Source organism: Mustela putorius, unplaced genomic scaffold (genome assembly GCF_011764305.1).
Source record: "Mustela putorius furo isolate JIRA1106 unplaced genomic scaffold, ASM1176430v1.1 tig00003937_pilon_pilon_pilon, whole genome shotgun sequence".
Classification (NCBI taxonomy): Eukaryota; Metazoa; Chordata; class Mammalia; order Carnivora; family Mustelidae; genus Mustela; species Mustela putorius.
Window position 1 is genome coordinate 4,279,229 of NW_025422082.1, and position 15,562 is coordinate 4,294,790.

General features: G+C 46.6%; 1 protein-coding gene across 1 annotated transcript; it reads right to left on the minus strand.

Moving 5' to 3' along the window:
• Nucleotides 1-1,793: 1,793 nt before the first annotated feature.
• On the minus strand, nucleotides 1,794-14,139 carry STC1 (stanniocalcin 1). The gene is made up of 4 exons (XM_004763252.3): nucleotides 13,763-14,139; nucleotides 11,630-11,772; nucleotides 10,797-11,008; nucleotides 1,794-4,904 (listed from the first exon to the last, which is right to left on the minus strand). Exons 1-4 carry the CDS (start codon nucleotides 13,878-13,880, stop codon nucleotides 4,634-4,636), a joined length of 744 nt encoding a protein of 247 aa, XP_004763309.1. The 5' UTR covers nucleotides 13,881-14,139; the 3' UTR covers nucleotides 1,794-4,633.
• Nucleotides 14,140-15,562: the final 1,423 nt, after the last annotated feature.

Here is a 15,562-nt window from a genome sequence, read left to right on the forward strand (position 1 = left end):
AGCAATAAATAGTGTTTGTGGGGGAGCTTGCTACATGCTGGACACTTTAAGTACTTTATATATAACTCATTTAATGCTCATGGATGACTCTAGGAGGTAGGGCCTACTACTTATCTCTGTTTCATAGGGAGATTTTCATAGCTGAAAAAACCCAGGTGTGAAGCTGTCAGACACTAGGGCATAGAGGTAGTTGGGTTTGAACTCAGGGAATCTCAGGTCTCAGTTCTTTTTTTTTTTTTTTTTAAGATTTTATTTATTTATTTGACAGACAGTGATCACAAGTAGGCAGAGAGGCAGGCAGAGAGAGAGGGGGAAGCAGGCTCTTCACTGAGCAGAGAGCCCGATGCGGGGCTCGATCCCAGGACCCTGAAACCATGACCTGGTCCGAAGGCAGAGGCTTTAACCCACTGAGCCTCCAAGGCGCCCCTCAGGTCTCAGTTCTTAAACACCAGTGGGTAGTAATCAGTGTCTCTGCATACATGGACGTTGCCAGAAGACTGAGGATGAAGGCCCAGAATGAATTCAATGTTTTCTTTATCCTGGGCCTGGTCAGAGAAAAGCAAATGCAATACAGTTTTGGCCTCAGAGTGACAACTTCTAAATATTCCTTAGCTGTCCTGGGCCCCTCTGAACTTGGGAAAATGCAGTCTGGAGGCAGAAATAATGATATTGAGAAAAAGGTCCCCATGTGAATTTACAATGTAGAGAAAATGCACTAATTAAAATAGAACCCAAAACTATATAAGAACTCTCCTTGAGAAAACTACGCCCCGAAGCCCTTCCCCGTGTCTCTGTGATTGCCCTGGTCACCATCCTTCGAGACTCCGATAAACGTCACTCTGCTGTGAATCCTCTCATTTTTTTGAGAAGGGACGTTTCTTCCTTTTGATCTCATCCCCTCATCCTGTCTCCTGGGTGACAATAGGGGCCACTTAGCGAGCAATCCAGTATGCTGGACACGTAAGCACTTATTTTATCTTCTTGGGAATAGCCCTATGGATAGTTATCACTATGCTCTTGAACAGAGGAAGAAACGGCTGCCTCGAGAGATGAAGTCATCTGACATCACACGGTTAATAAGTGGGTGGGCCAGATCTCAAATGCCAGAAGTCCGACCCCGGAGCCAGGTCCTCATCACCACAGAGCTCTCTGCCTCCCTTGTCACACTGATTGCCTTTTTCCCCCTCTCCTGAACTCCTTCTAAATCATGCATTAATTTAAAGTATCAAGGATACCCTGCGTCTGGGCGCTTTTGCAGTGCTGGGAGCACATTGGTGACTGAACATGGGTGCTTCTGGTCTGAGCCCAGGGTGGGGGGTAAGGTCTGCTAGAAAGTGAGAACAGTGGAGGTAAAGGCCTGTGAGGGAGAGAGGGCGCAGGCCTTAGCAGAACTCCTGCTTCTAGAGCATGGAGTTCACTGCTTGGAAGGAAAGGGGAGTCCTGAGGCAGGATAGCCAAATGGTGTCCCGACTGTACAGCTTCTTTGAACTTTGTGAGGAGTTTGGGTTGTGATTTTATTGTGAGGCTAACGGGAGCCACAAAATGGTCTTGAAAGGAAATCTAGAAAGTGTTGACTTAAACTACCTTTGTTTGCATATCGGCATTTAATCTATGACATTCAAGAAATTGATCCGCCGCTAACTTCATGTTCAGAAAGTCTCATTCAAGAAGTTTTCTAAGAATAACAATGAAAGACATTGGGGAGAAAGAAAAAAAACCCAATAAAATGTAACACTTTATTTTTATTATTATTATTATTTTTATCTTAGAAGGAATTCACCAAAGGCTTCATATTATGCTATGGCATCTTTAATTATAAAAATAAGCAAATAAAATAACTTGCATCTGTCATTACCATGATATGTTTCATAACCTTTATATGCACATGGAGCTTAAAAATGTAATTTAACAATAAATAATGACATATACCAGATATGCTCACTGTTTATTCCAGTACTCAGCCAAAAACCTAAATATCATTTAAATTATAAATACATAATGCAAATATAATGGCACAAAAATGTCTAAAGTGCAACCAAATCACAATAGAAGAATCATGCAAACTGGTCTAGGTCAGCCCCCGAATCACTCTGTGCAAACACAAGACGAAGCTTTGGAAGTTTAGGGGGGAGTTGGAGGGAGTGAGATGGGATGGGGAAAAGAGAAGCAAAAAACTAGCAACATCGTGAGAACTGCTTCTTTCCATATGTGTAGAGATATGTATTATAGATACATTTAGAAGTATCATTGTGGGGGAAAAAGGGGGGTACCATGGTTTGAAGAGGTCATAGCAAAAAAAGAGATTCTACTGGATTGAAGTAAGAGAGAATTTTGCTAGGAATACTCGTGAACTACTTGTCGCATTGGGGTCCTGGCTTCGTGGGTTTGCGAAATGGACACGACACACAAACTTGAATAGCTTTTCTGGTTCGAGAAGTCAGCCTTGCCTGGGGGTGGGGGGCTAGGAAGGGGAGGGGGGAGGATCAACTTAGCGTATGATCTACCTGATTTCCAAGAGGCTAAGGCAGTGTCCATATGTTTGGGGACCTGGGGATGGGACAGTTCTGAGTATAAAAATGCTCGTAACAATCTGATGTCAGCACGCTTAGAGGCTGTGTGGGGACAAAGGCAGCAGCGTGTGTGCTGCCGCTGGGTCTGCTGTGATTGCTGTTGGTCCTTGAGCAGCACATTACTGCTTTTAAAGGCTTTATGGTAAAGTTGTATTGCTTTTCATTTTTTCTGGAGATGTGCCCTCCCTCCTCCCACCAGGATCCCTATCACTCGGTTTGGTCAAATCTTGAGTTTAACCTAGTGAGAGTCAAGCACCAATAGTTTCTACCTAAGCGAGTTTGGAGTGGCCCTTACAGTCCTACCCCTCCCCCCTCCTCCTCCCTCGACATTGACCTTTGGTGGGCAGTGACACTCTTAAGGGACTGTTGGGTTCAAGGACAGTGACCCTGAGAAACTACTGTTGTTCATAGATAGGTTAATCATTTGGCTTTGGTGGTTGCCATCTTGTAAACATCACGGCAGAAATAATCAAACCACCAGCTCTGTTTCCCTCTTTCTTTCTTTTTTTTTTCTTTTTTTTCTTTTTTCTGTTTTTTTCCCCCATTTTTTTTTTGTTTTTGTTTTTGTTTTTGTTTTTTTTGTTGTTTTGTTGTTTTTTTTTGTTGTTTTTTTGTTTTTTATTTTATTTTATTTTTTTTTGCGATCCTACAGAGATGGCCCAGCTGCCAGGACTACTTTGGCAGACAGTGTGCTACAGGACGAAAATGTAAGAGGAGTCTATTAAGGCTGGACAGCCCAGGATTCTTTATACCACCTCAGCCCCAAGTCCCCGGAACTGAAGACCCAAAGGCTGACTGACTCGTTCCTACTGATTTAAGGGAACGTCTCCCACACCATCATCGTTTCACCGATGAAAGATGGCGGGCGAGTCAGGAACTGCCACTTCCCAAGGTAGAGTAAGGCCTTATCGAACTGTAAGTGGTCCGAGCCCAAAGGGATGCTCTTTTGGGTTCCTGTAACTCCCGGCTGGACGTGACAGAGCCGTTTCAGGAGAGATCAAAGTCAAGAGTAGCCTCTGGGTTGAGGTGGGCTGGGAGATTAACATTTTACCTGGGGTCCTTCAGACAAACCTGTTGGTTTTTCCTATCTCATACAGGCCCATCTTAAGTTTTGATGTTGAATAAAACTACTTCTACCCCCTTAGTTATAAAAAAGGCCACAAGGAGCATTTATGTGGATATCTGGAAGTGAGATAGTTATTCCATTCCCAGGAAAAGAAAAATAAAGCTAAGTTACAAAACTAAATCTATATGCAATAAAGTTATTATATACTGCTTTGTTTAAGCAGAGTCCTCTGGAATTTATGTACAGTACATTAGTTTTCAGCTATTTATATTCCACAGTTAGACCTTAAGATTCTCTGGTTTTTAAGACAATTGTTAAAGATACTTTTAAAGCTCTGAGCAGTTACAGTACATAAAGATGTTAGCTTTTTGTTTTTCATTAGATGCAAGAAGATGCAGGCTCATACCCCGGTTGAAGAGCCAGGCGTGAGCCATTTGGTAAATGTGTTGGAAAGGAAATGACACACGGCAGGGTCAAGACCGTAAGACACTAGCTCATGAGAGATCAAGAATTCAAACGCGACATTCATATTCGTCCGTGGCCAGCACAGATTCATCACACGAATTCCGTTGAACACCTTTATGGGCATTTCAGACATGCATTTAAATTAAGTCGCTTCTCATCAGCTAACTCTACTGGGGCAACCATCCTAAAAGGGCTCCACAGCTTCCAATGACAATGACTGGGCCTTACGTGAATGCTTTGTGTTTGAGAGGAGTTTGAGGGGGGCCTGGGGAAGGAACGTGATCAAAGAGGGTACTTTCTCCTGCCGAGAGGCAGAAAGAGCACACATGTTCTGTCTGTGGGAATGCTGCCATCGCAGAATGTTGGGATATTGATTACAGAAGCCTCGTTTCATGCAATTTTCTGGAAGGGGAACAGAAAATAGGAACTACTTAAAAAAAAAAATCAAACCAGGCACAGTACACTCAAAGTCGGTGTGTGAACACCTTTCAAATGAAGCTAGTCTGGCGAGGTTGTGAATGCCTCTCCCTGCTTATGCACTCTCATGGGAGGTGCGTTTGATGTGGGAGGGAGAGGCCGCCTCACCTCGGAGGTTCCGGAGGAGGACTTTCAGCTTCTGCGGCTCGCTGGTGCGCCTCCTGTTGAAGTCAGCTCGCGGGTGTGTTTGGGCACAGTGATCTGTCTGCAGGATGTGAAAGAGGCTGGCCATGTTGGGCCCAATTTTCTCCATCAGGCTGTCTCTGATGGTGCTGACTGTGTCTTCATCACATTCCAGGAGGCTTCGGACAAGCCTGTTATAGTATCTGCATTGGGGAAGGAGAACACATGCCACAGTTAATCAGGGAGGGCAAGGCAGGCCGGGCCTTTCATCCGGGCCGCAGCCAACACCCATCCCAAACGGCCCGACCATGCAAATCTGGACCGGTCATCAGCTGAAGATGGCCCTCGCCTCTAATTTCTGTGCAGGGACTTCTTAGTTTCAGAGCATATGCGTTTAATGCTCAGGACACGTAGGTCACACTAGGAGAAGAACTGGCTGCCAGGGATGTCTAACAGTTCTAGAAACAGCCCAGTCACAGAGCTGGAGGGGATTGCAGAGATCATTCAGTGGCTACATTGCATCATCTCATTTTATCGAGAAGAGAGGAAGGTGGGAGAGCTGCAGTGACTTGTCTAAGGTCATACGAAGGGTTAGTGGTAGAAAAAGGACTTAGTTAAATACTGCAGGAGGTGAGCCCAGCCCTGGCGAGACTGTTAGATGAGCAGTCACTCGCGTGCATTTGCAGGTATTTTGATGGATCTTTGCAATCTGCCTTTTGCTCGGTGGTGTGTGTGCAGGTGTAGGGGCACACAACAGTTTTGGATCAAACTTCTATTTTTAAAGGAGGCCCCTGCCTTCAGTGTCTAGTGCATTTTTCTATTCAATTTAACTTCCCTGCCGTACACTCTGTTAGCCTTGATAATGTGTCCCATTCCAAGGGACACTGTAGTCAGAAGGCCAGATGCCAGGCAATGAGGACCCTGAAATGGAAGCACTGGGAGGTTTCTGCTTCAATAATTCCAAAGCCTTCCCGCACTGCTCTAGCTTTTGCTGGCCTCTTCCTCTTTTGAGCATTGTACGGACAATTGGTTAGCATTCCCTGCTTGACTGTCAACTTACTGAAGGTGGGATTTGTGTCCTTATTCCTTGTAACCCACATGTGCCGACATCCTAGGGCTCTGTCGCCTGCTCACTGTCCATTTGATGATTTATTTTGTGGCCACGAAGGAAATGGGGAGTTTGAGAAATAATAATCCTCTTCACTAAGTCAGGATTCCAGGAAGAGAAATTAGAGGTAGGTGTGCTCAACTTTTACCCAAAAGCCTTGTGTTTGGTATCAATCGCCTTCATCCAAGGGGCAAGTGCTTTAGGCACACAGAATGCTGTGGCTAAGCATTATGGCTCGGGCACAGACTGTCCTGACACCTTATGCATTACTTGTCCTGCTCATCGGGGAGACGGTTCAGGTAATTTTTCAATTTGAGTTGGGATGTATTTGCTCCATTTTGAGGTGGCACTTGTAAAAACCCATTAGCTCCGTGTTCGCTAATAAGAGACTCTCCCGATGACAGTGACCTACGTATTTATGTGGAGAGACTCTCTCCCAGAGGAGCCTGCGGGTCGCTGGGGCCACAAGCTCTTCCATGAAAAGAAGGCTGTTTATTTTTAACTCACCTCACAGAGCCCAGGATCAAACATCCTTCCAGAATAACTTAACCCCCCAGAGAGGTCCTTTCAAGGATGTACGGTAAACAGAGTGGAACATGGGTAATGAGGCAGAGCGGTCACCCTCCCGTGAGCGAGCAGAAGGAAGGTGGGGGCTGCAAGCGAAGAGCTGTTGTCTGGGTCTCGGACACAGTCCTGGCCCTACCCCTCCCACGAGGGAGGATTATATCCAGCTGTTGTTAAAATTGGGATTCTCTGGCACAGAAACACATTTTCCAACCCTTTGGAATTATAAAGCACATGAGTCAAAGCAGATCTCACTTGGATGGGCAAATGGGGAGAAAAATGGTTTTGGAAAAACTGAGAATAAACTACTTTGTACCAACAGCTTCAGATATCCACACACCCACATAGATCCCCAGGCACCTCTTTCCTCTTGGGCTCTGCGAGGACATGGGTCCCCTTGATCTCTGTGTCTATTTCGCAGGGTGATTAGATCTTACAGAATAAGGTTTCTGATCTCTCACCCTCCTGACCTCCAACCAGGACTTTAGAACTTAGAAGTTAACCCTTCCACTTCTAGAAAGAACCGTCCACAACAGATCACACCCTCCCTGCTCCCCGAGATGAACTGCAGAAGATGGTCTCTCCTTCGCTCAACATTGAAAGTTCTTGCCTGGACGAAGACGTCTAATACCAGTCATGAAACTAAGCCTTGCCTCTTTAAGGCCACATGTGTCCCTTGGGCCCCACTTTGTCTCCCTGTCTGAAGGCTTCTATCTTCCCTACTGCCTTCTCTGCTAGCCCAGAGAGAACACCTATTCTTGGGGTTTCCGGATGATGGCCTTGCCGGCCTGAGCACCCTAGTGACTCTCCCCAAATCTACCCTTAGCTTCTCTTGTGGAGCTTTGTGACCCCAGCAAGGGCAGGCTAAGAGTGCTTGTTGGAATAGCAGATGACCATAGCTCCATTAGCAGCCCCTCCAAGTCTGGGAAACCTGTCAGCCTGTCCAGCTGCCTTGATGTCTGCCTCATTGGCCAGAGCGAGCGACAATATAATCCTCCACCTCTCCATTAAGGGTTGGAATACACAGGAAGGGTGCCGACCTCCTGGATGGTGTAGATTAAAGATGAGACAGATCTTTCCTATCTAGAAATCACCAAGTGAGATTATTTAAGAGACTGTGTCTCCAGCAGAAGTTGACTTGGCAGTTGTCACATATTTAATTGAGTACCATCTTGTACCAACTGTTAATGTCACTGTAGCTGTTGGAAAGATGTGCCTTCTCTTTGAGAAGAGAACGTACACAGATGTAATCGTTGATCACCAAGGGGCACATTTACTCGGTTCTCCTTGGTATTGTTTTTTGTTTTTTTTCTATTTGTAGTCTGCTTGGATTGTGCATATTTCCTATAGGTTCTACTCGTTGCCATTTTTGAAGTAGGACTCAAATGGCTTGGCTCAAGGCCATCTGTTTTCTAGGCCCATCTCTGTCATTCAATAGCTGCGTGACCTTTAGCGGGTCACTTTCCTCTCTGGGCTTCTGTTCTTTAAATCAGCACAATGAGGCATTTAGTCTAGATAACCTCTGTGATCGTCTCCAGCTATGATATTCTCTGTTTCTAGGGATTTGATATCTATTTTCTCTCTTAATTTAACAAAGATGGGGCGGGTTGCTTTAGGACCATCTTCTGGAGGAAGACTTAGGACTAGTTAAGGAGGTTCTTTCCCTCACCTTTACAGGGGATGGCAGGATGTGCGGCGGGGACTCGGTGGGCTAAGTGTTCTGACCACCCAGCCCGAAAGGACCTTTTAAAGCATGTTTCTTTTTCCCACTATGAAAATTCCCTCACAGACTTTTTTTTTTCCTGGTAAAGAATACGATCAGATATTCTCCATAGCTACTGCTTCAGCCATGCCTACCCAAATACACACATACTGCTTAGGAACGTTCTGTGTGAGGGTTTATAAATAGTCCTTTGTTTCCCTTGATCAATATTATTCTTCTGTTTCCTGTTCCCTATCCATGCCCTAGAGAGCTGGAAGCTTCGTCAGTTTTCCCACTCTGGATCTGGATTGGTCTGATTTCTTCCCAGGCCTCACACTGCTCTGCTTGCCTGATCCATTTTTGCCTGCTCTCCCTCATGGTTGAGAGAGCGGTTTGCAAATTCAGCAGGGGGACCTCCAGCTCGCCCTTCTTTTCCGAGTGCGCTTCTCTCACGGAAAACATCCCTGTTCTGGCTCCTGGTCCAGTCACAGGCTTTTGGATTCTCCCAGGCCCAAATCTCATGCTAGATAAGTCACAGGAAGGTGGAATGAACCTGTAACTACTTCCCTTCACAGTTCTGTGCCAACTGGCACAACTTAGTGTGTATCTGTGGTGGGGCAGAGGCTGGGAAAGCAGGATGTTTCAGAAGAGTGAGGAGCCTAAATAGAGCAAACCAAGCCCAGCAGGGAACCGGAAATCTCTACAGTTCTGAGCAGGAATAATATTAGCCAGTGGGAATGAAATACTTAAGTAAAGAGCTGCACGGAGGATTCTGGTCTTCAAGCGATGGCCACTTTCCCCCACTTTCCTAATAAGTGTGATTTCCCTGTGATGGAAAAGGAAGATAACAAGACTCCTTGCGACCATTTTCTCAAGGGGATAAAAAGGAGACCCTCCTTAAAAGGGATAGTGGCCTGGATTCAAAACTCCTATTACTGACCTCTTCTTAGATACTTAGGATCACATAGGGCAGATCTATATTGTCCTTTCTGTAAAACCTCTCCCTTCATAATGGAAGATATGACCTCAGTTGAAACAGAGAGGTTCATAATGCCTTCAGATTGATTATATGCTGTATTATAAGTCACAAATTGTCACGGGATCCTTAAAGTTCTAAACTCATCACAGTGGCGTCGACAACATTCCCCTGCCCCCCAGTTGTCACACAAATACCTACTCAATCCTAGCCCCTGACTACTAAAAATTCTCCCCCCCAACCCCATGGTGAAGGGAGTCTCCAACACTTAGCCAGGGTTGGATTTTTTTGTTTGTTGGTTTGGTTTTTTTTTTTTTTCCCCAGTCTTCAGATGTAACTAGATTCTTCTTAGGAGAATTTTAAGACCAAGGTCAATATCAAGAGATAGGCCATTTGAGATAAATGCTGGATTTGATTTTCTTGTTCTGAAAAAATCAGGTAGGACCCATTGTCACTTCCAAGCACCGAACCAACAAACTTATAAATTGACATGAGGTTCTGAAGAGCACTTAAATGTGTAGGTAAGTGTGAGTCAGAAATTTTACAAAGTTTTAATGTCAGGGGCCTTAGCTTTTCCCTGAGGAAGAGCTACTGTTCCCGTCCTCCAGTTGCATATACGTGCCTGACTCAATCACTGGTCAGCCCTGGGAGGAGTAGGCTGTTGCCACTGTCAGAAGAAGGGTGGCAGCACGCAGCTAGGAAAGCAATCAGGGAAGTCTGTATTAGGCCTCAGGTGGTCCAGGTAACATGCAGTAGGACTCATCTTTGTCAGTCTGTGCAGATTTGCCTGGAGTGTCAAAGGATCCTAACGCATCAGGATTGGGAGTCAAGTTTTAGGCTGCAAGGCATCATAGTAGGCTGAACTTGTGCTGCCCTCACTGTCCTTGTCCTGCCTCCACGCCAGCCCTATGAACACCTCTCTCAACTTCATCACAGATGGGAACGCCTAGTTCTTGCTGGGAAACCTTGTAGGCCATGGAACAAGGACGTCAGCCTTCTCCCAGCTGGTAAAGACAGAGAGCCAGCGGCACAGAGAGGCCGGTGCTCAGATGCGACTAGTTCAGTGGCTTTGGGTCATGGGACAATACTGAGATGAGAATGTGACTGAGTAGTCATCCGAACACCATTGCAGGAAATCTTGGACTAGAGAAAGGAATAATACAGACCTGGGAGGGAACATGGGAGTCATCTCGTCCAGCCATTTCACTTTTCACAAAGGAAATCTGAATCCCAGTGAAGTGACATGGCTTACCCTGGGCCACCTGCTGAAATACCAGTTGGGGCTTAGGACCGACTCAGAACTCAGGCAGATTTAAAAGTCTGCATTATGACATTTGATCAGGGTCTTAATAATGGTCAATCGTATGGTGCATAGCCATAATTTCAGTCAAATTTGAGGTCTCACAAGCTTGTTTCCATGAACTTCCCAAATCCTTTCCTGCTTATGGTGAGAAACTGACAAGGAAAATGTATCCAGGGAGGCTGCAGATGAAGCTTTCTATTAGCTGCATGGAAAGACTTTTCCTATAATAGTGAGGAAAAAAAAAAAAAAATCCAGGCTGCTTAAGCTGTCACAACCAATCGCAAACATATTTTTTCCTGCAAAAGCTGGGAAGGCTGCAAGCTAAAATAAGATCCTGACTGTGGCAATTAACCCCCTTCTATGTCTGGTTCTGCCAACGCCCCACCTCCCCCTCCCCCAGGTTCCCCCTGCCCCATTGCAAAAAAGCGGACTCATTCTGTACCTATTGGAGAAGTGGTTGGGGAGCTGGACGACCTCGGTGATGGCTTCGGGGTTCCGCTTGGCGACGCTGCACACGTTCAGCTTGCTGTAGCATTCCTCTTGCACCTCAGCAATCATCCTCTGGAAAGTGGAGCACCTCCGAATGGCAAGGAAGACCTTGGAGGTGACCCCATTGGCGATGCACTTTAAGCTCTCTTTGACAAATGCTTTTCCCTGCCAGGCAAGGGATAGAGGGAGAAGCTTTAGCTCGAGCTGGCCAGAGAAGACAGGGCATACCAATGTGGAACTTAAGGGGGTTTGCCTTGGCCGTGTCTTGGGGCCATCGGTATGTCCTCGCAGTGAGAAAACTACGCTGCAACCAGGATAAAAAAAAAAAATATATCCCCATTCTCTTTGCCTACCAGCAGAATTGGGCTCCACAGAAATAATGAGACAGTGGAGAAAAAGAGATGAGCCCTAATCCACCACCCTGCAGCTTAACAACAGCTTCTTGGGATTGAGACTTTGATAACCCACAAGCTGGTATGCCAGGTCCTACAGTGAGGAGAACTTCTTTGTTCGAAGAACGTTTTTATTTCCTCTTGAAGAGGCAAAGATTTTTCTGCTCGTCACCTGTCCCTTATAAGACAGCCTCTCTCGGCGTGGTACATTCATGTGTTAGAGTGGGTGGGGAGTGTCGCGTACAGAACCGACTTTCTGGCCAAAAACGCACGTGCGTGTGTGTGTGCACGCTGGAGTTGAGAATTTAGGCTGAGGAGGCTGAGAAGCTGAGCAAGTCGAACACGGTGTTAAAGACAAGCAGCCCGCGGGAGGCATGGGTCAAGGTCTTATTACCTGAGTGTCAAATTTAGCCGCGCTGTACAAGAAGGATTTACAGATGTCATACATCCCATCTGTGTCACAGGTGGAGTTTTCCAGGCAGGCAAAGGCCCCACAGCCGACCTGCAGAGCACTGTTGAGGCAGCGAACCACTTCAGCTGAAAGAGACAAATCCACCCAATCTGGGTCAAATGTGACGGTGACTCAGAGGGGTCGAGGTGGCAAGATTCAAGGACGAGGGGTCAGAAGAACGCCTCTTAGTAATCTGCAATGGGGCCAGTGGAGGGCCCCATTCAGAGGGGGAGGGAGTGCAAAGAGTGGGGCGGGCAGATCCTTTGGCTTAGAAGACCAAGACCACGTGGAAGGAGAGGGAGGGTGTGAGTGCTCCCTCTTGGTCTCACCATTACATACAGTGTGGGTAGCTGGAGAAGTAAGGTCAGAGTCTGCGAAATGCAGGTGCTTGAAGAGCTCTGCAGCATCAAAGGGCATCCCCTCAGAGCCCGAAAGCACTGGAAGGCAGGAGGCGATGGCTGGCGGTCAGGTTTACCAAGTGGAAGGGCCAGGGAGTCCATTTGTCTCCCGAAAAATGCACTCCAGGGTAATGAGAATGGAATTTTAGCTTAAGTGGCAGAGAAGAATTTGCCAGGAGTTCATCTGGAGACCCTTCCCATCGAGGGCTTTGAACTTACTTTCCTATTGGCAGAAAGGGATCTGGTCCATTCATGTTTGATCCCAACCCCCACCCAGGACAGTGCTTAGAGGTATGCATAATCTCTCTCATATTAAAAGCCATTTCTTTTTTAAAAGAGAAACACAGGTGTGGAATAACAAGGCCAAGGCACCCCTTGTGCAAGACTGGAAGAAAAACCGCAAAGAACTTGCATGAGGCTTTCTACATTCTGGATAAGATCTCCCATAAAAGTAATTTCTCTCCTACAGAAGGGGGGTGTTCTGGCAAGCAGCTCGGCAAGAAATGATCTGCAGCCTTCATACCATAGGATTCTCCTCTGAGATCAAAAGCATGGTTCGGTTAGGCTTCCCCTCCCCCTCCCACCACCCGCAGCCTCTGGGATGTTACAAGTCATTTCCCTAATTATATATTTCCACGGGTTCAAATTATAACTTTGCTTTAAGCAGTTTTAATATGCATTAGGGTTGCTATTGTTTTAGGCAAGCTCGAATTGTGAATCACTGCATTTCTATAGCAACTAAGTACAAAAGGAAGTGAAGCAAAGCCCTCCTCTAGGCAGGGACCTGTGCTCTTCGGAGGGGAGCGAGGGGAGCGTTGTCTGCAGCATTTGGACACCTGCGAGCCCATCTTTGCTGACAGTTGGGGGAGAGGGGCCGGCAATGTTGGAGGAGGAAGCTGGACAAGGGAAGTCAAAAGGCAGAGGTGTTAGTGTCGGCTTCCTAAAGATTCTTGTCCTCTAGAGCCAAGATAATACACAATTAACTGCTCTGGGCATCAGAACCAGAGTGAGACCTTCCCCTTGAAGAAACTGCTGCTATGTTTCCCAAATACTCTCCCTCTGGCCCTGGGCTGCACGGGCAGCTGAACGAAGCACAAGAAGCTGGGAGGAAGAGAAGGAGCAGTGTCAGGGGTGGGAGTGTAGGGTTTTCTCTGCATCTGCCCGGGATTTGTCAGACTTGAGGGCTTCGGTTCCATAAATCTGTCTGCAGAGGGAGCTTTCTGTGTGCTCTCTGAAGGGGCAAGGAAGTCCAGTTATGGGGTCTTAAAGGTGAAGGAAGGGATGGGGGGCATCAGACAAATCATGTCTCACCTTAAGATCAGCTTCGGCTTCTGGAAAGTATAGAGAGCGCTTTGAAGCATGCCAACATTCAAGCCTTTCCCCGCCCCCTTTCCCCCCCTCCCCCAAGAGGGTACGTGCCAGATTTCAGGCAATCAGGCTAGGCTTATGCAATGAAATACCCTCAGCAGAGCGCCCAGCTTCTTCGTTAGTTGCATGCAATTTATTAAACAAAGGAGCTCCACTTCCTAAGGCTATTGGATTACACTGGCAGTTTATTGCCATCAGGCATGAAGCACATTTATTATCAAGATCAGCCGTCACAGACACAGTTGCAAAAGCGAGAGGCAAATGAGGACAGCTCTTTGGGGGAGAAACCGGTACTGGGTTTGCCGCTTACCTGAGTTCTGAGCTGCCACCCGGGATTTCCTGGGGCTCACAGAATCATTCTGCTCCACCTCATGGGTTGCAGAAGCACTGATCACCAGCACCAGAAGCACTGCTGAGTTTTGGAGCATTCTCTGAGAAGTTTCCGCTAAGTTGCTGGTTTTTTTTTTTTTTTTTTTTTCTCTCTCCTCCCCCCCCTTTCCTCTTTCCCTCTCCCGGCTTGAGTGAAGATGTGGATCTGGATACACTGAGGGCCTAGGTGAGGATTTGATTAGGATTTTTTGTTGCTGCTGATGCTGTTCCTGCTGACGCTTTGCTGCTGCTGCTTCTGCTTCTGCTGCTGCTTCTGCTGCTGCTGCTGCTGCAGTGGCGGCTCCTTGCACCTCTGGCTTTTGCAAACTGGGGGCCCAAGAGCTGCACCCAGGGATTTTATAGCCGTTCTTATCGGTCCTTAGGATCAGGGACCAATCAGGTCCCTCAACTGGTCTGGCTAGCCAATCCGAGGGCACGCTCATTGGGCTGGAGCTGTTTGACTTCTTAGAAATATTTTCCAGCAAATTAAAAGTACCTGCTGCCAATGTTGTACATGTGTGTGTGTGACAATGTGCGCATAGATGTGTGAAAAGCTATTTTCGTGGAATTAAGGGATGACTGTGTATTGATTGAACTAGGGGAAAATCATGTGAAAATCTCAACAAGGTGCTTTTGGAAATCACCTTTTTTTTTTTCCTTTTTTCTTTTTAATGAGCTACTGGTGGGGGTGGGGAAGGGAGGAGTGGGCATCATCAGCAGGATGGGTAATGTGGTCTCTTTGGATTCTAATTTAACCTCTTGATAGCAGTTTTGGTCTGATTTTACCAGCTCGTAGTCTCTGTTGTAAGCTACATGCACAGTGCTGTCCCCATCACTGGTACATACATGAGGGTCTGTGATGCTCTCTGGATGCATCTGGGTGTCCAGAGCTCTCACTCACATATACGAGTCCCCGAGGAGGGACAGATGTGAGTGGAAGGGCCCTGATGGACTGGGATAGGACGACTCTGAGCTGTGGTCCCAATCGCTCTCTTGACTAGCTCTATGACTGTGGTCAAGTCCTTTTTCCTTGTTCTGCCTCTGTTTTCAAATCTGTGAAATCCGCACACTGGAGTCTAGCATTACTTACATCTCTAAAGCTATGATTCTCCAGTAACGCATATTAACCTCGAGTTCATCTTTTAAGTTACCAGCCTGACTGCAAACAGCGGGAGTGTGGGTAACCCTAGGTACACACATGCACACCTCCGCGGCTCAACAGGGAGACGTGGGGAATGCCTGGAAATTAACAAACTGTGTTTTCAAGCCCGGGGACTTCATAATCACATTGAAACAATAAGCTGGCCAAAGCAAGACGAAACCTGTTAGGTAAACCAGTTCATTTCTTGGGGGCAGGGAGCGGGTATGGGGGCAGGTAGGACAGGGAAGGTGTAGGAAAAGACCAGAGTGTGTAGGAGAGAAGACTGATAAGCTCTAGGCTTAATGGGGAAATTACAGTGGCATCAGAAATCATGCCCAGGGTAGAAGCTCATATTTCCTTATAAGCTAGCAACACTGAGACATATCCCCAGCTTGTGAAGGATGACGATCCAGGAGAGGATTTATTGTGGTAAAAACAAAACAAAACAAACAAACAAACAAACAGCAGCAGCAACAACAACAACAACAACAACAACAACAACAACGTGGGCATTGGATTAAAGGCTGGGGTGAAGTGAAGGCATCAAGCAAGAAAACCTTTACAAAATTTTAGGACATAAATGAGAACGGGCCCCTGAAG

Coding starts and splice junctions, on each gene's coding strand:
- STC1 (XM_004763252.3), bottom strand. CDS start 13,880: ATGCTCCAAAACTCAGCAGTGCTTCTGGTGCTGGTGATCAGTGCTTCT. Junction 11,773..13,762: donor GGTGGCAGCTCAGAACTCAG/GTAAGCGGCAAA, acceptor TGTCTCTTTCAG/CTGAAGTGGTTCGCTGCCTC. Junction 4,905..10,796: donor CCCAACCACTTCTCCAATAG/GTACAGAATGAG, acceptor TCCCCAATGCAG/ATACTATAACAGGCTTGTCC.